The sequence below is a fragment of the Urocitellus parryii genome, chromosome 2 (genome assembly GCF_045843805.1).
Source record: "Urocitellus parryii isolate mUroPar1 chromosome 2, mUroPar1.hap1, whole genome shotgun sequence".
NCBI lineage: Eukaryota > Metazoa > Chordata > Mammalia > Rodentia > Sciuridae > Urocitellus > Urocitellus parryii.
In genome coordinates this window covers 170,853,744-170,880,797 of record NC_135532.1, presented here as the reverse complement: position 1 = coordinate 170,880,797, position 27,054 = coordinate 170,853,744, and the positions used below count along the sequence as shown (strand labels likewise).

Sequence of the window (27,054 nt, the reverse complement as noted above, 5' to 3'; positions counted from 1 at the left end):
ATTACCACAATCAATTGTAGAACATTTTCATTACCCCCAAAAGAAATCCATTTGCAGTTGCTTCCCATTTGCCTCCATACTTCCCAGCTCGGGGTAACTATTAATCTTTCAATCACTATAGATTTACCTATTCTGGATATATAAATTAAATCATATAAATTAAATCACAAAATAGGTACTGGCTTATATCACTGGCATATATCATTGGCTTCTTATTACTCAGCATAATGTCTTCAAGGTTCATTAATATTGTGGCATGAATCAGCACTTCATTTCTTTTTACTTATTCATTACTTTTTATTTATTTAATTCTAATCTTTCTTTTTATGGATGTGCCACATTTTATCCATTCATTATTTATTCATTTTTTAATTCTACTTTGAGGCTAATATGAATACCACTATGAACATGCATGTACAAGTTTTTATGAAAAAATATATTTTTTCATTTATACACATACCTTGAAGTAGAGTATGATGAGTCTATCAATAGCTTTTTTTGAGTGGCCATACCGTTTTACAATGCTACCAGCCAAGTATGAGGGTTCCACTTTTCCACATCATTGCCAACACTTGTTGTTGTCTTTTTTATTATAACCATCCTATTATGTGTAAATATCTCATTTTGATTTGGATTTGGATCTCCCTGATAACTAATGATGTTCAAACATGTTTTCATGGGTTTATTGTTCATTTTTATGTCTTCTATGGAGAAATGCCCTTTCAAATTATTTGCCCATTTTTCAATTGGGTTATTTACTTGTCTTTTTATTGTTGAATTATAAGACTTCTTTATATATCTTAATATAATTCCCTTATTACATATGATTGCAAATATTTTCTCCTCTCTATAGGTTGTCTCCACTTTACTGATGGTATTCTTTTAAGCATAAAAGTTACTTTTTATGAAGTCCAATTTATTTATTTTTCCTTGTGTTTTTGGTGTCATATCTAATAAAAGCTATTTTATTCAAAGCTATAAGATTTACACCTATGCTTTCTACTAAGATTTTTATAGTTTTAGCTGTTACATTCAGTTCTTTGATCCATTTTGAGTTAGTGTAAATACATGCTGGGGAAGTGGTTCAGTCCCCCCACTCTTTTTCTTTTTACATGTGGCTATTTGTTCCAACATCATTTGTTGAAAAGACAGTAATTTTTCTATTGAATTGTTTTGGCATCCTTACTGAAAATCAAGTGCCGGGCATGGTAGCACACATCGATAATCCCAGCTACTGAAGAGGCTGAGAAAAGAGGATTGCAAGTTCAAGGCTGGCCTGGGCAATTTAGTGAGATACTGTCTCAAAAAAAAAAAAAAAAAAAAGGCTAGGGATGGTAAAGCACCCCTGGGTTCAATCCCCACTCTAAGTCAACTGACCATAATGCATGGGTTTATTTCTGGAGTCTCAGTTCTATGCCTTTTATCTATATATCACTGCATTTAAACTTTTTTATTCTTTTTATTCTACAAAGATATATTGGGCACCCCTGTATACCAGGCATTGAGCTTGACATATTCATGTTGTTTGCTTTTGGAAAACAAACTATTCCTCTTCAAAGCCCAAGTTTTCTTTAATAAATTCATTTTAGAGTTAATGAGAGATAAAATTATTTGTGCCAACCCATAGAGGCATTTATAGATCTGATTTATACCTGGTCTCTGGGCAAGTTGTAGTTTGTCTAACTATAAAAGTGTTCAGAAGTCTGAGTGCATAGAGAGGCTTGGAAGAATGAAAATTGGTCTAGAATAGTTCAGTGACTGAGGAAGATGAAGTTAGTCTTAAAGTGGAAGGAGGACCTGCAGCCAGGCTGAGGGCTCCAACAGGTGTGGAGTTGCCCGTATGCAACTTGAAAGGTTCAGGAAGTTGGTAAGCATAGCTGTGGTGGTAGTGAGTCCAGAAACAGAAGGGCTGATGGATTGAAAAACCTGTAACTCTACTAACTCCTTATCAGTGTAAAGTTATAAGGAGAAAAGAATGTTTAGAGAAAAAATGACTTGTTGCTGGGTTTAAGATAAATGAAGGGAGGCAAAAATTCTATATAATGATGGTAGTTCGTCTTTATTTAATAGGGATTATGGTTGTAGCAATTGAAGGGATAGGCCAAGCCAAAGAAATGTAAGCTTAGCAGAATTTGGTGATTATCTGAAATAAAGATGTTCCAGTGCTATAAATTGAGGACATTGGGAGAATAATTGTATCCATTCTTGTAATGGACAAGGTAAGAAGAAACAGTTTTAAAGATAAAGATCTGTAGCCAGTTCATGGGTACACAAAGCTAGGGAGGCTGCGAAGCTAGGGAGGCTGAGGCAGGAGGATCACAAGTTCAAAGCTAGCCTTAGCAATGGTGAGGTGCTAAGCAACTCAGTGAGACCCTGTCTCTAAATAAAATACAAAATAGGGCTGGGGATGTGGCTCAGTAGTTGAGTGCCTCTGAGTTCAATCCCAGGCACCAAAAAAAAAAAAAAAAAAAAAAAAAAAAAGATAATGATCTCTGATTTTGCTATGCTGATTGGCAAAACATACAAGTAGATAAAAGGTACTCAACCATTAAAGAGTGTATCATAGCTAATATCCAGGAGCTTTCAACATTTATTAGACACAGAATTGATTTCCTACCCACTATTTATTTGTTTTGAAACCCATATTATAAAATGAACCTTCATTGCTCTATTTTAAAGGTTGAGTAGTAGTTTTGTTGTAGTTGATAAATGTAAAAAATATAGTACTTGGTAATTGGTTTTGAAAGACTTAAGAAAAGTAGCCAGATTCTGTGGGTACCATGCATATTATTATTGTTTTGAGGGAGGAAAAAGTTGAATACTTACTACGTTAAATTTAGTGTGTATAGCAATACAGATAAATTTTATTTGCTCAAGACGGTTTTGGTGATAAAAACATTTAAATTTTAATGTATTACATGATGAAACTTATTCATCCGTCTTAAAATTTCTTTCAGGAATTGTTCCATCTTCCGTTGTCCTGACTTCTTTCCAGGTGATGTCAAGAGTTTTTCTAATATGGGCAGTGACACATAGTGTCAAAGAGGTAAGTAAAGTAAAATAATACTACTAAGTTGGCTTTTCTTCTGGACATGTTGGTTATGGTTAAAGACAAGACTCCAGCTCATGCCAAAATAGCAGAGATTAAAATGTATGCATGCCCTGTAGGAATTGGGTCCAAAGTGGAAAACATACCCCAAATCTTGTAGCGTTGCTGATTAAATGGCAAAATCCTGCGATCTGATTCCTGTGGAGGTTCCGTGTGGTCTGCAACTCAGTTACATTTTTCTAAGAGCTTGTTTCTATCTCAACATAGTAAACTCTGGGCATTTGCACCTTTATAGTAGGAATGGAGACACTGGTTTCCTCTTGGAGCAGTTCCATCTTCATGGGACCAGGATGAACAAACTTGTTCCTACCCAGCCCTCTGGGGCTTGTAGAATTGCCAGATGTGCTAGGTCTGGCAGTTCTGAGTGCCTAGGTGGTGGTAGATACAAAGCAGGCCCAGGGACAGTCTGCAAGAATTGAGAGGCAAAAGCACTCATCCCATGGGTGTAAATCTATTCTAAGGTATTTCTTGCTAATGTGACCTTGAGGTAGAGTACCTCTAGATTACAAGGAGAATTCATTTTTCAGTTTTTGAGTCCTAATAGCCTATCACCAGCATCACTAGATTCTTTGGAACTCATGAAATTGCTTATCTGTCAGCATCTGGTATGTTCTTTGTCCTTTATTCTTCTGAAATCCCTGTCAAAACATTTTTTTTTTCAAGATGTATTTTGACAATTTCATTTATCTTTCAACTAACGAGATTTTTTAAAATGTTTTTATTGCTCTATGATATACATAAGAAAAAAATGCACATAGCTAGTAAGTTCTTAGCCAAAGTTTAATCAACTTTAATTAAAAGGTATTATTTTTGTTATATTCACATGGAATTTGCAGATCCACAGGCTTTCTTTTTTAAGATCTTGTCTCCTTCCTTGAAGATGTCTAAACTATCCTGTGGAGGAAGAAAATAAAACAATTGCTTACATTCTTTAGTCATTGCATTTCTTTATATAAAAAAAAGTTAAAAGAGAGGGAAATAAACTCTCATACAGCAAGCATGTTGCCCTTTGTTCTCTTATTTATGAAGTTAAGAAAATTGCATTACTTGTAATTGCACATCATCTCTTCATTGACTATGAATCCTTTCTATAAGTCATTTTTAACCTATATTTTTTTCTCCCATACTTTTGTATATATACTGCTTCTTTTTTGTTTTAACCAACCAAAATAATTTTATTTTCCTAAAGTAAAATAATTTTATTTTCCTAAAGTAAATTTCTCAAGTAAATTAAAATTTCTTCTCAGTATTGACTCTTTATGTCCCCTCTCCCCTCCACACCATGCTGGGGAACAAACCCAGAGCCTCATGCATACTAGGTAGGTGCACTACCACTGAGCTACCCTCAGCCCTCATTGACATTCTTAGACAGGTAATATGTGCTTTCATTAATTAAGTGTATGAAGGTACGTGAAGCCAAAGTATTGTCCACTAGGAGTGTTCATTCACTTTGCCAAAAGATAGTCACACATGAATTATCCAGGTGCCAGTGCTTTAGCTGCTTCAGTGACCATTCCTCTGTATATTAGTGTGTCCACCAAAGGAGCTGAGCAGGTACTTCAAAAATACTTAAAATTCAAATCAAGTAGTTCTCTTAGTCAAATTGTTGTTAATAACATTTGTCAGCATTTCCTGGGTACATCATTAAAACTGGTTGGCTTAAAAAGCTATTAAATGTATCTGCAGATTACAGGTACATGAACCTGACCATTGTCCTCCCTGCCTGCCAGATGCATAGACTTGACATTTAACAGATGGTTTCAAATATATCACATTTGAGCTTTGCAGTATATATTCATTACATTTGCATATTCAGAATTTTTCTTTGCAACCAAAGTGACCCAATTTCTGCTACCATTAGCATATCATTTTTTGAAGAGCATCCTTTCTGTCTTTCTGTCACCTCCAGTCCCTTGTTTTTACATATATCCTATTGATTAGTTGACTTAATCTTTTCTCATGGAAATAGAAATCAGTGTTTCTGCTGATCCAGGATCTCTGTTCTTTTCTGTGAACAGAACCCCTCATTGATTGTTTTGTTTATAGCAGTAGATTCCCTTCTGGATCTCCCCAAGGTTCTGACAGCTGTGTTGAAAGTCTGTTGTTTTGACTCTTCAGAGGCCAAGCTGCTTGCTATCTTTCACCTGTTCCTCAGCCCCTTCTCTTGGCCAAATGGTATTTTTCTTGCTCTGGGGTTTCATGGTAACTGTAATTCAGTTTGTTCTGTACAGCATTACACAAGACTTCATTCTTCTGTTTCCTGAAGCATCTTATTAACACCTCTATTTTCCTTCCATCCAGCTCTGCTTACTTTAGTGGCGGGAACCATATAACCAAAGCAGACAGAAATTGACCTCAGAAATTACTGCTTAATAAAATATATCTCATTTTCTCATAGTAATGTTTAGTGTTTTTTCTTGGTACTATACAGTTTCTTTTTCATAGTCCCTCTAAAGGATACAGGTGGAATTCTTTGTTTTCATCATATTCTGTATGGATTTGACTTGTTCCACCCTTGGTGGCCTGATCATGTTCCTCATGCTCATTCCCCTTGTTTTTCTGTAATTATACATGCTGAGCTAAGGTACAGCTTTTAAGTCAAGACTCGACTAGTTTCACATTTGAGTATGTTTCCTTTCAAGAGGCCCCTGTAGGACATACACCCTCACTTGTCATTTTCATTCTTTATCCCATGGAATGCTAGTCACGTAAATGTCATCGTGAACACTGTGGAAACTAAAGGTGATCAGATAGTTTTCTTTTGACATATAAAGTTTCATCCATCATCTAGTGTGACACCTGAGTCAGCAGGATGTTAAAGAAAAAATTGTGATCTCTATACTCAAAAGGTTTTTCTTGACTTAACTCAGCAAATAACCTTCCTACCTTTTTCCTCTCAAAGACCCTGATCTATGAACAAAGAAAAGCTCTGACTAAACAACCATCTGGAGAGGAGAGATGGGGGTGGGGAACACAGGAGTGATCTAGCAGATGTCCATTTCCAGGGTTTCCCAGCTGTCTTATACCTGAACTGGCTCCTTCCCCATCCTTTAGCCAGGCTGACCACTGCTGTGGCCACCTGGCATTTGCTCCCTCACCTTTGTTTGGGTCTGCCTTTGTCTTTTCATTGAACTGAGACAGGATTGGCATTTTAAAAAATGAACTCCAATAGGAAATGCCGCCTTCTCTACCTTACCATGACTCCCCTTTAGAAAAAAAATAAGGGCACATATTCTTCATTGTCCAAAGAAAATTAAGCTTAGCCCCAGATTCCTGACAAAGATAGCTCACTGTTCTATTCTTTTCCTGACTAAGCACTCTTTGGAAAGCCACCTCAAGTCCTCTCCTGAGTCCTTATAGTGAGATCATATAGTAAGATCCTTATAGTATGTTCCTGGAGCAGAAGTGCCATGAGGAATAGTTGAAGAAGAAGCTGCTGGGCTGTCACTGTGGCTTTATCCCAAGGGCAGTGAAAAACCTCTATACTTCACTAGGGGTAATCTGCATAAATACTGAGTCTTCTCTCCTTTCCTCATCATTTTTCACCATTAGATAAAGGGACGTTTTTTTTCCACATTCTTCTGGAATGTTCTGTGAATTCTGATTTCTCCAGGTGGCTTCTTCCCACTTCTATGTAGCATGCTGCTGAGCTTTGTGAGACTTAATGTACAATTCTAGCCATTTGGCCAGATGCTTCCGAAAATTTATAATCAGTGTTGACTAGGCTCAGTGGCATACAGCTGCAATTCCAGCTATTTGGGAGATTGAGGCAGGAAGATCACAAGTTCAAGATTAGCCTACGCAACCTAGCAAGATCCTTTTTCAACATAAAAAATAGAAAGAGTTGGGGTTGTAATTTAGTGGCAAAGAACCCCTAGGTTCAATCCCTATTACTGTGGAAAAAAAAAATCTTGTAATCAGTGTTTAAGAAAGTTAGTAACCTCTAGTTCCTTATAACTATACTGGTTGTTGTTTGATGTATTCTGTATAGACAGCTGTATCATTTATTCTTGACCACCATCCCTAGAGGTAGGTCATAGCCCTCCTTTTAGAGTTTAGAAGCTGGAAATGCTAAGTGACTGTAACACCCAGCAAAGGGCAGAGTTAGAGTTAGACTTCTGAATCCCATGTCTTCCTGCTACATCAGAGTTGCCTTCTTCTGGCTCTTTGAAAATGTGATGTAAACACATCCTTAGGTTCCTTGTGCTGACTTTCCTAGCTACCCTGTGGAATGGAAATCCCTAAGATCCAGGAGTGAACCGCCTCTTAAACAGTTCTATCCTGTTGAAGGATTCTACTGTTAAATCAGTGTGCATCAGTTATCAGCCTTCTCTTGGTGCATATCTGTAATACTTTGATTTTCCCTCTTCCTCCCCAACTCCCTCTATCTCTCTTTCTCTATTTCCCTCTCTCCCTCCCCTTGTTTTGTTTTCATTTTTATTGCTCAAGTTTTTCTGGGACAAATCCCTCCAATTAATTGACCCTCTTCCTCAGACATTCCAAGATAGTTTTTCAAATGGATTTATTCACTATTTGGACCAGAATTACCCAGAAGGTTTTATTAAAAATACATATTCCAGGACTGGGGTTGTGGCTCAGTGGCAGAGCGCTTGCTTAGCATGTGTAAGGCACTGGGTTCAATTCTCAGAACCACATATAAATAAATTAAATAAAGGTCCATTGACAACTAAAAATATTTTTAAAAATGCACATTTCAGGTCTTACTCTACACTTAACATTGAATTCTGAGAGTGGGGCCAGGAAATCCACATTTTTCAGGTAATTACGTGAATTCTGAGTTTTGAAAAATGCCCTTAGATACCTGTGTGTTGTGCTGTAATTTTTATTTAATTTTTCTCTTCTTATTTTTACTTCATTTATATTTAGTTTACTTGAAATTTAACCAGATCTCAGCATCTCTTTCCCAAATCCAAGAGCCATTGTTTTAAAATTAAAGTCTTAATCTGGGCCAGGGGCACATACCTGTTATCCCATTCTCCTGAGGCAGGAGGTTCACAAGTTCCAGGCTAGCCTAGGAAACTTAACAATACCCTGTATCAAAATTTTGAAAAGGGGATGGGGATGTAGAGCACCTCTGGGTTCAATCCAGGTACTACAAAAAAAAAAAAAAAGAATTAGAGGGTTTTTTTGTTTGTTTTGTTTTTGTTTTTAAAATAAAAATTAGCGTTCCAAGGTAGGCAGTGGCACATGCCTGTAATCTCAGTGGCTTGGGAGGCAGAGACAGGAGGATTGTGAGTTCAAAGCCAGCCTCAGCAGTTTATCAAGGCACTAAGCAACTCAGTGAGACCCTGTCTCTGAATAAAATACAAAATAGGGCTGGGAACGTGGCTCAGTGGTCAAGTGTTCCTGAGTTCAATCCCTAGTACCCTCCCTCAAAAAAAAAAAAAAAAAAAAAAGAAAAAGAAAAAAAAAAAGTTCTCTTAAAACTATTTGGTACAGTTCCAATGGAGTTTCTGGTGCCTACTCCAAAATCTAGTGTCTTTGCTAATGAGCAGGCTTGAAGAGCCCACCTTTAAGGCATAGGGAGATCTGAAACTATCACATCAAAGAAGCAAGACTAATCCTTGTTTAAGAAAGAGACATAAGGAATCCAACTGCTTTGCCCTGGAGAGGAACTGCTGGGAAGGACTCACTAAAGGGCCTATGTTTCATGCTGCCCTGCCACCTACGGCAATCCAGAGATATTCAGCAGGGCATTTCCACCTGAAGCAGTGCTGTGCCAACATCTGTCCTCCTGGGACTTTTCCAAAAATGTCATCCACCCGAGACAATTTTATTATCCTCTAGGTAGTCAGAACTCGGTATTCTAGAGCATGGAGGCTTGGCATCCATGACGTACAGGAGGAGTTGGTGAGATCTGGCTTTGCCACTTATCTTGAAACTTATGACAAAGCACTTCAACTTTCTGAGGATTGTTCTTATCTTTAAAATGGTGATGCTAATATCTGACCTGTCTTACATCATAGTTTTTGTGAAGATAAGAATATATGCAAACAAGGTAGCAGTATTTAGAAACCAAGATCTCAAGCTTACAATATTTTGCTAAGCAGCTTCTGAAATCCCTTAAAAAGGGGTTGGTGTTGGAAGAAGTACCACTTCCTTATAGATGGAACACAATTTTCTTTTTTTTCCTTTCTTCCTCTTCTTTTTCATTCATATGGAAACCAAAACACTAGATAAACCAATACCCTAATTTCCCCATTCCTGTTCTTATGTTGGCTATCTCATGGGTTTTCTACTCGGCTGGGTCCCTCAGATGGGATTGCAGTGAGCTTGTGTTCTTTCCCAACTTCTGAGATTGCTCCTCTTATTAGCCTCTTTCCTGTGACTGCCCCATGTTCCTCATCCCTAGTGACCAGTTGTGGTTTTCCCAGGACGCGCCACCCATGAATGGGGCACAGTGAGGCAGAAAGGGCAGCCACTTCTCCCTGTTGTTCAGTGGGGAGCTGAGAAGCTGTATCTGGAAGCACATCATTGCCTCCCCAGGTACTGGGCCTGGACCAGAAGCTGTCTTCTAATTCCTGTGCCCTTTCCACAGTGACATTACATCATAGTTAGGAAAAGGCTATTGAGATATACTCAGTATCCTTTGTTCCCCTTGGAAGATGGATGTCTAAAATTCTCCATCCTATTCCATCTGTTTCCTTACTTTCTATTTTAAATATTTCTGTAGGTGGATTTATATCACCTTCACTTTTAAAATTAGCACCACTCTAAAGGTAAAAAAAAAAAAACTTTATTATTTTATTGTTAATCAAATACTGTCAAACTTCAGGCATCTCTTAGGCAGATGTGGTAGCATTTCCACATCTGTTAATTTGGGGCACTTAAAGATTGTATTATGGGCTGGGGTTGTGGCTCAGTGGTAGAATGCTTGCCTACCATGTGTGAGGCACTGGGTTTGATTCTCAGCACTGTACATAAATAAATGAATAAAGGTCCATCAACAACTAAGAAAAAAAAAAAAAAAGATTGTGTTACTTACCTCATTGCCAGTTGGTTCCTTTTGCCATTACCTGTAGTTGGTCTGGGTGATTTGGGCAAAATCAGAATGTTTGTTTTTCTCTCAGTGTCTTTCTCCTTGTCAATTTCCAACATTTTCTTGTACTGTGTATAAAGATTGTATTTCAAAAATATTGGAAAATATTTAGGTAGATCCCTTAGGTTCACTGCTGCCATTCCATGTGATACCTTTCTCCCAATGTCTTAGATCCTTTTTAACCCTTGGAGAACTTCACTGGAACTCATTTGTTGATCAAACTATGACTAAGGCTCGGCATGGGGGTACACGCCTGTAATTCCAGCTACTTAGCAGGAGACTGAGGCAGGAGGCTCACAGGTTCAAAGCCAGTCTCAGCAACTTAGTGAGGCTCTAAGCAACTTAATGAGACCCTGTCTCAAAATAAAAAATAAAAAGAGCTGGGGATGTGCTTCAGTAGTAAAACACCCCTGACTTCAACCCCTAGGTCGTTAGCGTCCCCCTCACCCCACTCCCACGACATTTGGAGCTTCTGGGGACATTTTCTTTTTCTCTCCATCCCCAAGGGCTAAAATTTGACCTATGCCATTCCCAGTTGTCGATTGAAAAGGGCCAGTTACAGCAGACAGTCCCTGAAAGGCCACAGTTGTCTTCATGTTGCGAGAACTCACTCAGGAGGAAGGGCCAGAGCCCACCTGCCTCAGCCCACCCCATTCCAGAGTGGCCTACTAGTTACCTAGTCCCTTCAGGACAAAGGTTGATCAGCTCCTTCCTTTTCCTCTACTCCAGGACTTTCAGGTTTGAGGTTTTTTGATGCATTTTACATTTTAATTAGTCTTTTTTTTTTAAGCATTATAGAAGCCCCCTCTCATTTAATTTGTGTTCTGGATGCATCAGTGCAGTCTCCTATATTACTCCTATTTTTCTGACAAAGAAACTTGTTAGAACACATCCTTTTAGGCATAAGACATGTCCATGCTATTGATCAGTATCTTAATATATGTATTGTCCTATTTGCCAATAACAGGCAGCTTGTTTGTAGCCAAATCTGGTTATTGGCCATCCTGCAATTAACATACATGCCTGACTTTTGACATTAGGGAACTGTCATGGAAAGGGAACTAGAGTGAAAGAAGAAAACAATTGTACTTGGGCTTAATAGTTTCTAAATTGCAAGTGAGATTTATAGACTGGGACCTGAGTTGGTTTAGTTATTTGAATTCAGGAATAACACAGAAACAAAGCTCAGTGTCATGGAACTATGCCCACTAGTCTTATCATCAGTGGAGAGTCATCAGTCACTGAATCCCAGTGTTCATATCAGCTCTCATCCATGGTTTCAAAGTGAAATGGATTAAGATGCTTATTTAAATTGTTTATTTCAAGCCCCTAAAAGGAACTTTTTGGTGCTGTATAGTAATGGAAAGATGTTGGTACAACATTTTTCTTCTTTCTTTTTTGAGTTTTTTCTATCCCAGCACTGTCCAGTAGGACTCTGTGATGATGGAAATATTCTATTTGCCTTGTGCAGTACAGTATCTGCTAGCCTCTGCAAATGCTTTGAGTGCTTCAATTGCAGTTAGGATAACTGGGGGACTGAATTTTAATTTAATTTTAAATAGCCACATGTGACTCTAAGTTACCATACTGCACAGCACAACTCTAGCTATTTGATGTGATGTTATTTATTTCCCATCCTTTTTATTTCAATTAGGTTTTCATTTTTCCCCCTCATTCATGTATGTGAATGATGATATGATTTAAAAAAAAAAAAAAGGAGCAGCAGCAGTCTTGGGCTGGGGTGTAGCTCAGTGGTAAAGTGCTTACCTAGTATATGTGGGGCCCTATGTTCAATCCCCAGCACCACCACCAAAAAAAAAAAAAAGAAGGCAATGGTCAGAGAAAATATGTAATGTATCTTTGATATGCTGTGTTCTTTGAATCAAGGTTTTTGTTTTTGTTTTTAATTATTGTGTACAAATCCCAAAAGTAGCTGTGGGAAGTAGCATTGATGGTATGCTCCTCATCTGGTAGAAAGGTAGCAGATTGCTCACCTAATGGCAAGCCAGGATGCTATGCTGGCCTCCTCTTTTGGAGTCCTGCAGCCTGGCCTCTGCCGTGATTCACCATAGCAGAACATCCCAAGTTCACCCTGTGGAGAACCATGTCACATGCTTGTTCTCTCTGTTTTGAGTTAAATGGTGCCATAGAAGTACAGTCAGTGTTATTATCTTGTTGAGTTTGAAGAGTGTTGTTTCCCACTGTAAAAGTGAGATGATTGGCATGCATCGTGAGCATTGCTAAAATATGTCAGCAAAGCCAAGAAAAGTTAAAAGTTATTACCTATAAACTGCTTTTAAACACGTGTGCTCCACAGTACAATGAGTGGCATTTTTAAAGCATTGATTAATATTCATTTGAAAACTTTTAATATGTGCGAGGAGGAACTCTTATTACTTACTTCTTTACCAAAGTGGTCCTTTGTGTACCATAGCTTTTTAAAAATGACTTTATTTTAAAGCATGAGAATGAATATCAGATAGTTAATTAAAAATTACATAAACTTGACATGAATACCTGTACTTTCCCTGTTCCTATGAAATATATATAAAGTGTGTTTCCATTTCTTCAGGGGAGAAGGTTCATTAATCATTTTTTACTTATCTGTATCAAAAAGTCCTGTATTCCAGAGTTCTCACTATAAGCTGTGATGCATCACCAAAAAGATATAATAAAGCCTGTCACTAAGTTGTCTGCATTTTCCAGAGAAAGGACCCTTTTCAAGTCTGGAGTAAAACCCTGGTGCACTTCTGGAATTTGTAAGGCGTGACTTGGTACACTTATGGGTGTGTGGGTGTATGTGTGTGTGTGTGTGTGCATGCTGGTGGCACGCTTTGCCTTTTAGGAGGGGAGAAAAACTAATTTTTAGGCTTGATACATGACAGAGTTTTAGCTTTTGTTTTCTTCAGATTGCTGCCATAAATGTTTGTTTTTAACAGGACAAACGTAGGCCTTTTCTCCCTTTTACCTTCTTTTGCTCTAACTTATTACCAGAATAACCTGAAACTTGAAACTTGTGCATCTCTTTTGCCTTCTGCATTGGTCCTGTTTTATTAGGTCAGGTTTAAGGTATCTTCTCTTGAGGTCATGTTTCAAAGAACAATATATTCAGAGCACCAAGTGTAGAAAGTAATCCAATTTTAAGTAGCACTTATAGGTATAAAACTTCAGAATTTTTCAGGATGTTGCATTACATTTGTATAGTTGCACTTTACCGCCTGTGGCAGAGGTTATCAACTGGTAACAGTTCTACAAGGGGTTTTCGAAGAAAGACAAGGGAACCGGTGTGGGGTGGGGTGTACAAGCCACCTCACAAGAGCAGCAGCATGGGCCTTAAGTAGTGATTGCCCCCTAGATCCAGGGTTAGTGCAGATTTTTAAAGAAAAGCCTGGAAATCAAGATATTTTAAATTTAAAATCTCCCAACTAACAGCTAGTGTTAGTGCAGATTTGTTTAAAGAAAAAGGCAGAAAAAATAATTTTCCAATTTTTAAAAACTGGTTCAAATATTTTTAAAGTACTATACAAATCCAAATAGAACATCCAGGGACCAGGACCATTGGTTACCATTTTGATATTTCTGCTCCAGGAGATGGTATTTATAGCCTTTATTTTTATTTCCTATCTTGAAATTTTTGCAGTTATTACATTGTCATAGAACATAAAAGAACCATGACATTTCTGAGCATATATTGCCAATTTTATTTTCTTTTGACATTTCACTTACAATGATAAATCCTGTCCCCTCTGGAATACAGTTGTGATTCTGTATTTGGAGGTTTGGGGGTGGGCTATGGGATAAGTATGCTTCAGCTCTTCCCTTGTGTCACAGTAACCTCTTTTTGGGAACATTGTTCCCTGGGCTATTGATGCTGTAATTAAAGAAATATTACTTATAGGATATTTAGATTGGCTTAGAGACATATATGGTCAAGTTATGATATGATATGATATGATCCCATTTTTATGCAGTCCCTGTGCTTGAGTTGAGCCGAAGGTGATAGTTGCATGAAAACTTTTCAGTTAATAATATGCTCTTTGGAGGTGAGAGACTCAAAACAGGACTTAAAAAGACTATTGGGAAGGGCCCAGCAGCTGTGCAGTTCCTTAGACTTCTCATAACTGGTAGATGTATATTAACCTTTTCACAGAAAGAGAGAGAGAGAGATGACATCTCTTAACCAAAAACAAACAAAAAAAAACAATAGCACAAAACTTTTTTCTTGGTAATTAAGCCTAAGAGGTAGCCACTAGTTTGCATTGAGTCCCAGAGTGACTAGCATAGATAGAGGAGAACTTAATATGTGTGAATTGCATTTCCTTTTGTGGAATAATAATGGTATCTTCAATTTATTAAATGGCAAGCACTTTGCTAAGTACTTACTGTTTTTCTAATCTACAACAACTATGCAAAGCCAAGTATCTCAGGTTTAAATATGAGGAAGCCAGTGATGAAAGAGGACAGGTCACTTGCCCCAGGCCATGCAGTTAGGAAGTTTAAAGGACTGTTTGATTCTACAGTAGCCCTTGGTGGGAAAAGGGACCAGATATAGTGATTAGCTAGTTACTGGAGGTACATATCACCCTTCCTTCTTGTTTTTCCAGAAAATGAGCTGAACACATAGTAAGCATTTAGAGTTAGACTAATGGGAACGTTTCTGCATTCAGATCTGCATGCCTGGCTTTGTCGTAAATGCAGAACCAATCATGCATTGCTTGTTGGCTGCATGCTTACATTTTTCTTATTGCATGTTCAGAAACTTTGATTTCATGACCAAGAATTGTTTGGGGAGTCCAAAGCCATCATCTACATCAAAAAATAGGGGCGGGGGATGTGGCTCAAGAGGTAGCGCGCTCGCCTGGCATGCGTGCGGCCCGGGTTCGATCCTCAGCACCACATACAAAACAAAGATGTTGTGCCTGCCGAAAACTAAAAAATAAATATTAAAAAAATTATCTCTCACTCTCTCTCTTTCACTCTCTCTTTAAAAAAAAAAAAAAAAATAGTCCTTCATGGGGCTGAGGTTGTGGCCAGCAATAGAGCGCTCACCTAGCACGTGCGAGTCGCTGGGTTCAATCCTCAGCACCGCGTAAAAATAAATAAATAAAATAAAGGTATTGTGCCCAACTACAACTAAAAAAATCTTTAAAAAAAGAAATAGTCCTTCAATTATGTTGTAGTGATAAGATTTTTTAACCAGTTTTCTTTGTCACTGAAGGTTTTAAAAAAAAAATCTATACAGATAGTTGCACATTTTTTCCTTTAAAGAGGATGACTATTCATATTTTCCTTATTTAACCCACATTTTCCATAAAAAAAGGCTTAGTATTTTCTGGTTTGTTCACCATGTACCCTGTTGTGGATTTAATAATAAAACCATGAAGGGTATTTTATAGGTTAAATTGTCATGTAAAAAAACTAAAACTAATCCAGACATTTTTACAAAACCACCATGTCAATATTTATTACATTTCAATATCTTTTTTTCCAAGGATAAAATTCCTTTAAATAGTTAACTAAATTGGTTACCTTTTTTTATCAAGCTGGGTACAGTGACACACACCTGTAATCCCAGCAGCTCAGGAGGTTGAGGCAGGAGGATCCAGAGTTCAAAGCCAGCCTCAGCAAAAGTGAGGCATTAAACAACTGAGTGAGACCCTGTCTCTAAATAAAATACAAAATGGGGATAGGTATGTGGCTCAGTGGTTGAGTACCCCTGAGTTCAATCCCCAGTACTCAAAAAAAAAAAAAAAAAAAAAAAAACGATCTTATCAAGTTAGAGAATAGATCAAGATTGTCCTTAGAATCACTGTGTTTTCTTTCCCAGTCTTCAGCTGATGTCACCAACCCAGTACCAACTCTGGGGCCCTGTGCTTTGCTGGAGAGCTGGTCTCTCTATCCAAGGCTGTTCTGACCATGTCAGAGAATAGGCAGGCTCAGACAGCATATGGGGTGCCATCTGTTCCTTCTTCATTCAGCAAATACTGAGTGTCTTCTGTGCCAAGCATAGGATACATGAGAAAGGAACAGCCTGACTGCTGCCCTCACAGGGCTTCCAGCCTCATACCAACCAAGCAAAATCAGGCTGACAGCAAATACGAGTGGGTTAACTGAGAAGGCATTGGAGGGGGCCAGGGCACAGTGCTGTGACCCCTATAGTCCCCAGTTAAGGGACTGTACCAGCCTGCTCCAGTTCCTTTGGAGCTCTGCCAGTCTCTTAGCTCCAACTGCCATCCTTTATGGAGTGGTCTAGAAGTTTCTGTGAATTAACACATGTAAAACACTTAGAACAGTGCCTGGCACATAATAAGTGATCGATAACTGTTTCCTATGTGTTGGCTATAATGTAACTTAATCTTTAAAAAAAAAAATTAGTGACAAATTTCCATACAACTGTTTTTGAAGTCTTTTTTTTTTGTCCTGAGGTTTATAACAGATATAATTGACATTTCACATAGAAATGAATATGTTCTTTATGCTTATTAAAATAGTTTCACAATAACTGATGAAAATTTACACATAGTTACTTTTATTCTACTTAAGGAATAATTAGCCCTGCTAATGGGAGCTATCATTATCTTAATCATCATTATTATCCTAATCTAAAGCATTTATTAAGAATTTGATTTTGTGTTTTAGTTAAGCTAGCCCTTCTTCAAAGCAAGTTTGTGAGCCAGCCCTTGACATATTTATGGCCTAAGACAATAGTAATGCTGATACAAATTGAGAGTCAGCTCTAAATCCCAGTCCTTCTTTCTTCCCTTACCCTCTGTTAGTGTGTCCTTATTGATATTTTTGGTTGTAAATGTTCTTAAAATTACATAAGTATCTCTTCCAGCACACTCTGAAACAATATGTGTAGCAACCAGATAAGTTTTTGTTTGTTGTCTTTTGCTTCTAATATTGTCCCGAGTGGTGCTTTAAATTTTAGGTGATTTTTAAAAGATTGTTTATTTGGAAATAACTTCAAACTTCCAGAAAAGTTGCCAGGATAATATAAAAACCTCCTATATTCCCTTCACTCAGATTCTCCAGCTATTAGCATTTTTTGGTGTCTGTTTCGTTGCCTACTCTCTCTTTTTTTTTTTTATAATATTTATTTTTTTTAGTTCTCGGCGGACACAACATCTTTGTATGTGGTGCTGAGGATCAAACCCGGGCCGCACGCATGCCAGGCGAGCACAGTACCGCTTGAGCCACATCCCCAGCCCCTCGTTGCCTACTCTCTATGTTGTCTTTTTGTGACCCTGGAGAGCTGCTGTATTGGTTTTCTATTCCCTAAATACACAAGGTTGGGTTTCAGGCACTCATCATCCACATGTAGTCCTCCAAATCTGAAAGTCAACCTTGGCCCAACACTACCACTCAGCCTGCGAGGCCCATTCACATTTCATTTACTTTCCAAACAATGTCTTTTTTCCTTTTTGGAATGACAGATATTCTGATCTTTTGTGCTGCAGTAATTACAAGGACCCACAGGAGAAGGAAACATGCGGCACTGTGGTATCCCTGCCACGTGTTTACATTTCCTTGTCAGGCCTCTGGCATTTCAGTCTGGAAGAGGTTCTCCTTCATGTTCTTGACAGTTTTAAAGAATACATTTTTTTTAATAGTTAAAAAATAATAGTTAAAATATCTTTATTTTATTTTTATGTGGTGCTGAGGATCAAACCTGTGCCTCACTCATGGTAGGCGAGCGCTCCACCTCTGAGCCACAACCCCAGCCCCTGAAGAATACATTTTGTAGGGTTACCTGCAACTAGACACATCCAGTGTTTCCTCATAACCAGTTCCAATTATATATTCTCGGCAGAAAGACCACAGAGAGGCACCATGCTCTTCTCAGGAGGTAGCATGACTTCCCATCCAACCCTTCATCATGATGACCTTAGTCACCTGCTTCTGGGGAGTGTCTGCCAGTTTTCTCCACCTTCAATTCACCATTTCTTTTTATTGATTAGTATTTTGTGAGAATAGCTCCTGTCTGTATCAACCACTTCTATGATGGTTACCAAATGGTGATCATCTATTAATTGACATTCTACTCTAAGGAATAACTTGCTCTTTCTCTCATTTGTTTGTTTTATCTTTATCAATTTAGACTAATGAATTCCTATAGGCTTCATTAGTCCAAATTGATGTAAATGTCAAAATTATCTGTGATTTGGCCAGTGAGAGCTGTTTCTCTGTGTTCTTTCAATTTGCCTCCCTCATTCACTGAGTATTTCCTTACTTCCTGCAACAAAAAGATCTCCAGACTTGGGCTGGGGATGTGGCTCAAGCGGTACCGTGCTCGCCTGGCATGCGTGCGGCCCAGGTTCGATCCTCAGCACCACATACAAACAAAGATGTTGTGTCTGCCAATAACTAAAAAATAAATATTAAAAAAAAAATCTCCAGACTTATTTTGTACTTTTCCCACCCTGGCCCTGGCACTTTATCAAGGAGCGCTGGTTCCTTTTAGTGTAAGATCTGAGTAGTTGAGGTGCTCATTGGTACTAAGATGTCATTGTGTCTAGACCCTTTCAGCAGAGGAAGCTAGGGCATACTTCTGTATATGTATGTATATGTATATACATGTGTACTCACACAATATACATATACATCTGAAAGTATATAGCTATATTACAGTCATACATAAATTATGAGTTCATATTGATCCCTCCAATTATAGTCTAATACCTCAATGTTCTGTCTAGCAGTCTGTCTTCCATGTTTGTAAATAGTTTCTTCAGTATTAAGAAGCTCATTTTCCTTAATATATTGATTTACTTGTTTATTTGGTTTAATTTATTCCCTGTACCTGATTTTCAAACCAAATGAGCCATCTCTTCCACCCGTCACCTCTGTGTCTTTTGCTTACCACCCCCATCCTCAACTGCCAGACTCTGGTTCATACCTGTGTGAGACCCTTATCACCTCAAGTTTTCAGCTGCCATACTGACTCCTCCACATGGAAAGGGGGAGAGGAGGAATCTTAGGTGAATCTAAATACCTACCCAGAGGCACGGCTGAGGTCATGGGGATGATCTCCTCTCTGGAAAGTCAGAAGTTCCCTAATAAGGCATTCCTTTGTGTTTATGAGTTTGTTTCTATTTTGAATTGAAACTATATTTTGTATTTTAGCTACTACATAACAGAGATAGAAAAGAGAAACTTATGAGATAGATTTTGATAAGTCTTGACAATAAATTAAATGCAGGAAGTAAAACAGGGCTAAAACAAACAAAAGAAGATTATTAGCAAAGCAAGGTTCAGGGAAAAAGATTCACACTCACTTTAGGGAATTCATTAGGGTTTATTTCTTATGTTGAATTCTTGGATTCTACCTTGGGTCATTTAATTCATAAGAAGTCATCTCACAGACAAACAGAGATCTCTGGATACCAGGGACCTATAGTTTTCATACTTTCCTCAGTCCTCCACATTAAGCTTCTTGTGCCCAGTTGCCATAGTATCTAGATTTCATCCTGTGTTCCCCTTTAGAGGGGCCTATGTTATTGGAGAACCAGTGCTTTTCATGACAATAGATGACCATCACATTTCAATATTTGTTCTCCAGGCTCCTCTTATTGGGTTTTGTCCAAATATTCCCAATTTCTAAAGAGTTTTTCTTCCTCTTCAACAGGTATTATGAGGGGTGTGTGTGTGTGTGTGTGTGTGTGGCCTGAAACTATTGTCAAAACTATTCAAAGTTTAAGGGCATAGACCTGGGTTCCAATTCTGTAAGCCTCACTCTCCTCACCTGTCAAATGGGAATTCATGTGGTAATATGTGTTTAAAAAAAAAAAAGTGCCTACCTGTATGTAGTAAGAGCTCAGTAACTATTGGGCATAATTTTTATTGTTGTTTTCTCCGTAATTGTTAAAAAGAGCAAAGATGGTTTGTAAGTGGGTAAAGAACTTGAATAGAAGCTTTTTTCTTCAAAGAAGATATAGCAAATGGCCAATAAATACATGAGAAGATGCTCAAGTGTCACTAGTCATTAGGAAGATATAAATCAAAACCAAAATGAGGTACCACTTTACACTCATTAAGATGGTTATTATGTAAACAAAACAAAAGAAAGCAAATAACCAGTGGAGAAATTGGAACTCTTGTATATTCTTGGTAGAAATGTAAAATGGTATCGCCATTATAGAAAGCAGTTTGGCAGTTCCTCAAAATGCTATAAACATAGAATTTCCATATAATCTAGCAATTCCACTCCTAAATATATAATCAGAAGAATCGAAAGCAGCCACTGTGTGTACCTATACACCAGTATTCATAGCAGCATTGTTCATAATAGCCATATTATGATTTGGATATGAGGTGTCCCCTGAAAGCTCCCCTTAATGCAGGAATATTTAGAGGTAAAATGATTGGATTATGAAAGCTATAACCTAACCCATCTATCCTGGTTTGACTGGACTAATGGGGTGGTAACTATAGCCAAATAAGGCCTGACTTGAGGAGGCAGGTCACTTGGGGCATGCCCTGAAAGAATTCATCTTCCCTGTGGCCCTTTCCCCTCTCCTCTCTCTGCTTCCCCATACCCATGTCCTGAGCAGCTTCCCTCCACCACGCCCTCCCACCACAATGTTCTGCCTCACCTTGGGTCCAGAGCTTTGGACTCAGCCGACCATGGACTAAACCTCTGAAAATGTGAGTCAAAATAAACTTTTCCTCCTCTAAGTTCTTGTCAGGTATTTTGGTCACAGCAACAAAAGGCTGACTAACACAAGCCAAAAAGGTGGAAACAACCCAGATGTTCATCAGTAGATGAATTGATAAACAAAATGGGGTTTGTACGCAATGAAATATTCAGTCTAAAAAGGAAATAAATTATGTTGCATGCTACTACATGGATGAACCTTGAAAACATCGCCAGATGAAATAAGCCTGGCAGAAGGATGGTTCTGGATGGTTCCACTAATATAAGGTACCTAGAATAAACACATTCTTAGAGAAAGTAAAATACTGGTCTGAGTTAGGCAAACGCAAGGGGAGCTGTTGTTTAATGGGTGCAGAATTCCTGTATGAGATGATAAAATGGTTCTAGAAATAAATAGTGGTGATAGTTGCACAGTATGGTGAATATACTTAATACCAATGAATCATACGCTTAAAGATAATGAAATTTATGCTGTCTGTATTGTGTGTGCAATTTGTAACTTGCACACACAAATAAATTACTGAGATTTTTAAGATGTAACATGAAAAAATTGCTTGTACATATTCTTACAAAGTCCTTCATTTTTCCAAAGTATCCATTGGCTATAAATAGTCATGTGCCACATAACATTTCAGTCAACAATGGATCCTATGTCAGTCAGTCCCATAAGATTATAATGGAACTGAAAAGCTACTATTGCAGTAACCCATTGTCACATCATAGCAGATGTGGCTCACATGTTTGTGGAGATGCTGGTATAAACAGATCCATGCTGCCAGTCTTAGGAAAGTATCACATACAGTCATGTATACTGGTTGTATAGTAGGCTACATCACTTGGGTTTGTGTGAATATACTCTGATGTTATCATCATGATAAAATCACAAAATGACCAAATTCTAAAAAAAAAAAAAAAAAAAATGTATCCAAAGTCAGGAGTTGAGTTACTGGGACTGGGGAGGTAGCTCAGTGTCAGAGTGCTTGCCTGGCTTACATAAGGCTCTGGGTTCAGTCCCTCGTACCATAAAAAGAAAGAGAGATACAGCACATTACTGCATATTGACTCCCCCTCTAATACACACACACACACACACACACACACACACACAGTCTGTCAAAGGAAGGCTAAAGAAGGACATTTGTATGGTAAAGAGGTCACAGGAAGAGGAGAGTTGGGAGGTTGTGAAACTTAGAATGGTTCACCTATGAGGCCAAATTAAGCCTGCAATTTGTAATAATTTTTACATTTCTAAAGATTGTAAAAAACAACAAAGATAAATAAGTGATAAAGTCTGCATGTAGTACACAACCCAAATTATTTATCATCTAGTGCCCCTTTACAAGAAAAGTTTGCAAACACCTGGTCTGGAATGTTGCTGTGGACTGAACAGTGCCTCCCCAGCCCTGCCCCTCACTCACATAGCAAATGCATAAAGCCCTGACTCCCCAGGGGTTGGCATTTGGAAATGGGGCCTTTGGGAGATAGTTCCCTTTAGTGAGGTCATGAGGGATCAGTGCCCTTACAGGGATGCCAGAACTCACAACCCCACCCCTCATGTGAGGGCACATCGGGAAGGCAGCTGTCTGTAAGCCAGGAAGAGAGTCTTCACCAGAAACCAACCAAGCTGCCACCCCAGTCCAGGTTCCAGCCTCCAGAAAATATGAGAGAATAGATTTCTGTTGTTTTAAGCCACTATGTCTAGGGAATTTGGTTATAGCACAGACTAAGACAGACCTACTCTACATAATTTTTCCAAGAACAGACTCTAGTCCCACTGTCTCAGTTTTACCCCAGTTTCATTTCTCTCTTCTCCTTCCTCCTTTGCTCTCTCCTCTCTTCCCAATGAGAGGATTATTAAGATGTGGAAAGAGAATGCTTACCATAAGAGTTGGTCAGGGAGAGCTCTTGGAAATAACCAGAATGGTAAGCAGCAGGTTCCAATGTGCTAAGAAGAATAGGGTTTTTACAATAGTAGTTTTCTTATGTACACCATCTGTTTTTCTTTGAATGTAACAAAAGTGACAGCTTTTCATGTACTGATACTCCCAGTGCCTTTTAAAGTCAAACATATGATGCTATTTGTGTATAAAGGTTTTTCTCCTGTGCCCATTTGTTTCTCCAGCTTGAATTTCTGTGTAAACTCCCTTGGCTAAATCACACAAGCCGCCTACACCTTGCCTCCTCCTTCCTTGCTTTGGAGCAGGGGGTGGGAACCTGCATCTGTGGCATGGAGTATCCAGTGCTCCATGTGCCGCATCAGGCAGCACTGACCCTGTGGCAAGAGCTGCCCCCCCCTCCCAGTTTGTGCTGATCATTGTGGATATGCAGCTCCAAAACACGGACTTAAGACTTTTTTGATAACCTGTCCTAAACTGCTGTCCAGTAATCTGCCTCTTGTCCTTTGCCTTGATAATTCCCCATTACCTCCCTTCTCCTTTGCCCTAAGTGCCCCTTTTCCCCTTAAAAGGCAATATTATGTATTTAAAGCAAACCTCTTATTCTTTTTTTAAACACTTTTATGGAGCTATAATTTTTAAGTTCATCCATTTCAAGTGTACAATTCATTGCTTTTTTAGTAAATGTATCAAGTTGTGCAACCACCACCACAATCTAACTTGATCCTTTGTGCCCTTTTATAGTTAATTCCCAGTCCCAGCCCCTGGCAATCACTCTTCTACTTTCTGTCTCCAAATTTGCCTTTTCTGGATTTTGACATTTCATATAAATGAAATTGTATAATATGGGGTCATTTGCATTTGACCTCTTACTCAGCATGTTTTTTGAGGTTTATCTGTATTGTGGCATGTATCAGATTACCTATCCTTTTACCAATTTGATAGATATTTGAGTTGTTTTTCCTTTTCAGCTATTATAAGTGATAATACTACTATAACATTTGCATGCAAATCTTTATTCAAACATATTAAACCAGTTATTCTTGATAATTAATAAAATTATATGTTTCTAGTTCTTGATTCAAAAAAAGTAGCTGAGTTGAACTTTGCCTCTGAAAAAAACCTTCTTCCTAAGCTAAACTAGCTTTTAAAAGTTTCTGTGAGGTTATCAGTTGATTGTTTTTCACAGTCACCGACCTTTAAGAAATAAGAGGTTCCTATTTGTTAAAATATTCTCAATTCACCAGCACAGTGGTGCACGCCCATAATCCCAGTGGCTCAGGAGGCTGAAGCAGGAGGATTGCGAGTTCAGAGCCAGCCTCAGCAACAAGTAAGGCCCTAAGCAACTCATCGAGACACTGTCTCTAATAAAATGCAAATTGGAGGCCTGGCTCAGTGATTAAGTGCCCCTGGGTTCAATCCTGGTACCAATAAATAAATAAATAAATTATTATTATTATTTTTTTTTCTCATTCTCAGCTCTGGCTTTCGTAGAGAAAAACACAAGTTATCATCCAAATTAAGGGTCGTTAATTCTGCACATCCCTGTGTTGGAACTGAGGAAACCAAATGATGAGACATGGACCCTTAAAGTCCTTACCATCAAGAGAAAAATAAATAGCCAGGGAAATATTCCCATCCTATGCGCTCAGCAGTCAGTAGATCTTTTCAGTTATTCTCTCCTCTCCTGTTTGTTGAGATGGGGTCTTGTTGTATTGCCCAGGCCAGTGTTGTAGACCAAATGATCCTCTTGCCTCAGCATCTTGAGTAGCTGGTACTGCAGGTATATATCATAATATCTGGCCCCTGCCTTCTTTGATAAAGGCAACTTTATCTTTTGTTTTCCACAGTATGGATATTGAACCCAGGACACTCTACCATTGAGTTACATCCCCAGTCCTTTTTATTTTTTATTTTGAGATAGGGTCTTGCTCAGTTGCCCAGGCTGGAACTTGCAATTTTCCTGTAAAGGCAAATTATTTTTAAGAAGTACTAATAAAGTCTCTACTCGTTTTTTACCCTCCTCAACTAAAGAAATTTCAGCTGTATCAAGGAAGTTAGTATCAGCAGAATTCTGTGCCTTTTCCATGTAGAGGTTTTATATATTCTCTTTTCCAAGGAAGCCCTTATCATCTCCATCCAGCTCTGCCTTTCATACTCTGTAGGACTCTCCTGGGCAATCTCAATTTGCATAAATGTCCAGGGCCCAGGAACACAGCTTCTTGAAGTGGCCTGTGTTATTAGTCAGCTGGTTTGTTTTATAGGTTTTCATTTTGATCCAAGCAAATCAGTCCCCTGTTGATTTTATCCATTAGTCTCAGGTCTACGTGCCTCTTACGTATGGTATTCTTTTACATATTATAAAGTACACCTTTTTCCTTTTCAAAGATAAGCTCTGCTAGTTGAAGGGGTTATACAACAGACTGACCCCGAGGTGGGGTCTGATCTATTTAGAATGTGGTTGGGAGGAAACTACAGTGTCACGGGGGCTGAACACTGCTTGTTTGCTGGCTGGTTTGTTTGCAGCTCCTTCATACCTTGTTGGCTCCTATCAAGCTCAAGAAAATCTCTTGGTTTCATAAGCCAAGGTCTTCTCCATTCTACTTGGAGTCATTTCGTTGTTTTGAAATGTATTTAAAGCAAATCTCTTATTCTTTTTTTAAACACTTTTATGTATATAACTTTACATTTAGTCCCGTTAAATTGTAATTTCCTATTCTTTAATTTTATTTTTTTATCATGGGAGAATATACACAATAAAAAATTCTCCATTTTAACCACTTCCAGGTGTGTGGTTCAGGTGTGTCGGGTGCATTCCCATTGTTGTAAACCATCACCACCATCCATCTCCAAAACTTTCTTCATCTCTCAAACTGGAACTTCATACCAATTAAACCATAATTTCCTGTTTCCCCTACCCTAGCTCCTGGCAGCCTTCTGTCTCTACTTTCTGTCTCCAAATTCGACTACTCTAGGTACTACATGTGAGTGGAATCATACAGTGTTTGTCCTTTTGTGAATGGCATATTTCACTGAGCATAATCTTCAAGGTTTGTCTATGTTGTAGCATGTATACAAATTTGCTTTATAAGGCTGAATAATATTCCACTGTGTATAAATATTTTAGCGGGGTACGGTGGTATACATCTGTAATCCCAGCTGCTCAGGAGACAGTCAGGAGGATCTCAAGTTCAAAACCAGCCTCAGCAAAAGGGAGGTGCTAAGCAACTCAGTGAGACCCTGTCTCTAAATAAAATTCAAAATAGCTCTGGGGATGTGGCTCACTGAGTGCCCCTGAGTTCAATCCCGAAACTCCACCCCCCCCCCAAAACAAAACAAAGCTCCCTTTGTCTATTCTTTCATCCATCAAGGGCTACTTGGGTTGCTTCCAGTTTTTGACCTTTGTGAACAATGTCGCTGTGAACCTGAGTGTACACATATTAGTTTGAGTTTCACTGTTTTCAACTTATTTTTCACATTTTGCTTCTGTTTTGTGTTATTGGATAATTATCTTTCTGCAAATCAGATATAATTAATCTCTGACTTTGTCCAAATCCCTTCATGATAACAGTGATGGATTTCTTATTGATCTGAAGTTATCATTGCACAAAATGGCCATTCTCCCCATCCCCAGCCTTTTTAAAAGACTTGGAACCTGGTCTTCACAGCTGTGCTCTGAGAGCAGACTCAGGTGATATAAAAAGTATTCCGTGTCCAGCAGTGAAGATCATGTCCTAAGCTCTAGGCTGGGTCAAAATGAGAGGAGTGGAGGGCTTAATGTGTTTATTACCTGTCTACTTTAAGGTCACTAAGACTACACAGAAACTATTATCAGGCACCAAAAATAAGGGAACTGAGCCTTATAGTAATCTGATTTTTGTTCCTCTGCTCCACAAATATTTATTGACCTCCTACTTGTGAAAAGCATAAAGTGCTTTTGGAAAATAAAAGATAGATAAAACACACTCCATGTTTTCAAGGTGGCTTATAATAAAAACTCCTGATGAAATTTCTTGTTTCATCGCAGAATCCTTTAGGCAGGGCTTTGGCCATTTCTATAAAAATATCACCTTCAGATGAGGAGGACTAAAAAATACACACACAATGCCTTGTGCTCCAAATGTCTATGTTAATATAGACAGATTTTGAGCAAGGGTTTGTGGACAGAATAAAAAATCTCGACATGAACGCTTTAAAGATGGTTTAGTTTTTGCTTGACTTTGGCTAATAAAAAATCACCAGGAAAACAAAAAGTACTCTTGCTCTTGACAGTATAAAATTCTTATTATTTTTAGAGAATAGTAACTGTGCATTTATGAAATTCTTTGTCAGA

General features: G+C 38.3%; 1 protein-coding gene across 1 annotated transcript in view; it reads left to right on the top strand.

Annotated features, from left to right (window-relative positions):
* Hacd2 (3-hydroxyacyl-CoA dehydratase 2) overlaps window positions 1–27,054 on the top strand; it is a 93,184-nt gene that overhangs the window by 54,755 nt on the left and 11,375 nt on the right. Inside the window, exon 4 of the mRNA XM_026394393.2 lies at window positions 2,958–3,046. Within this exon, the coding sequence (XP_026250178.1) occupies window positions 2,958–3,046 (89 nt within the window). The remainder of the gene's footprint in view (window positions 1–2,957; window positions 3,047–27,054) is intronic.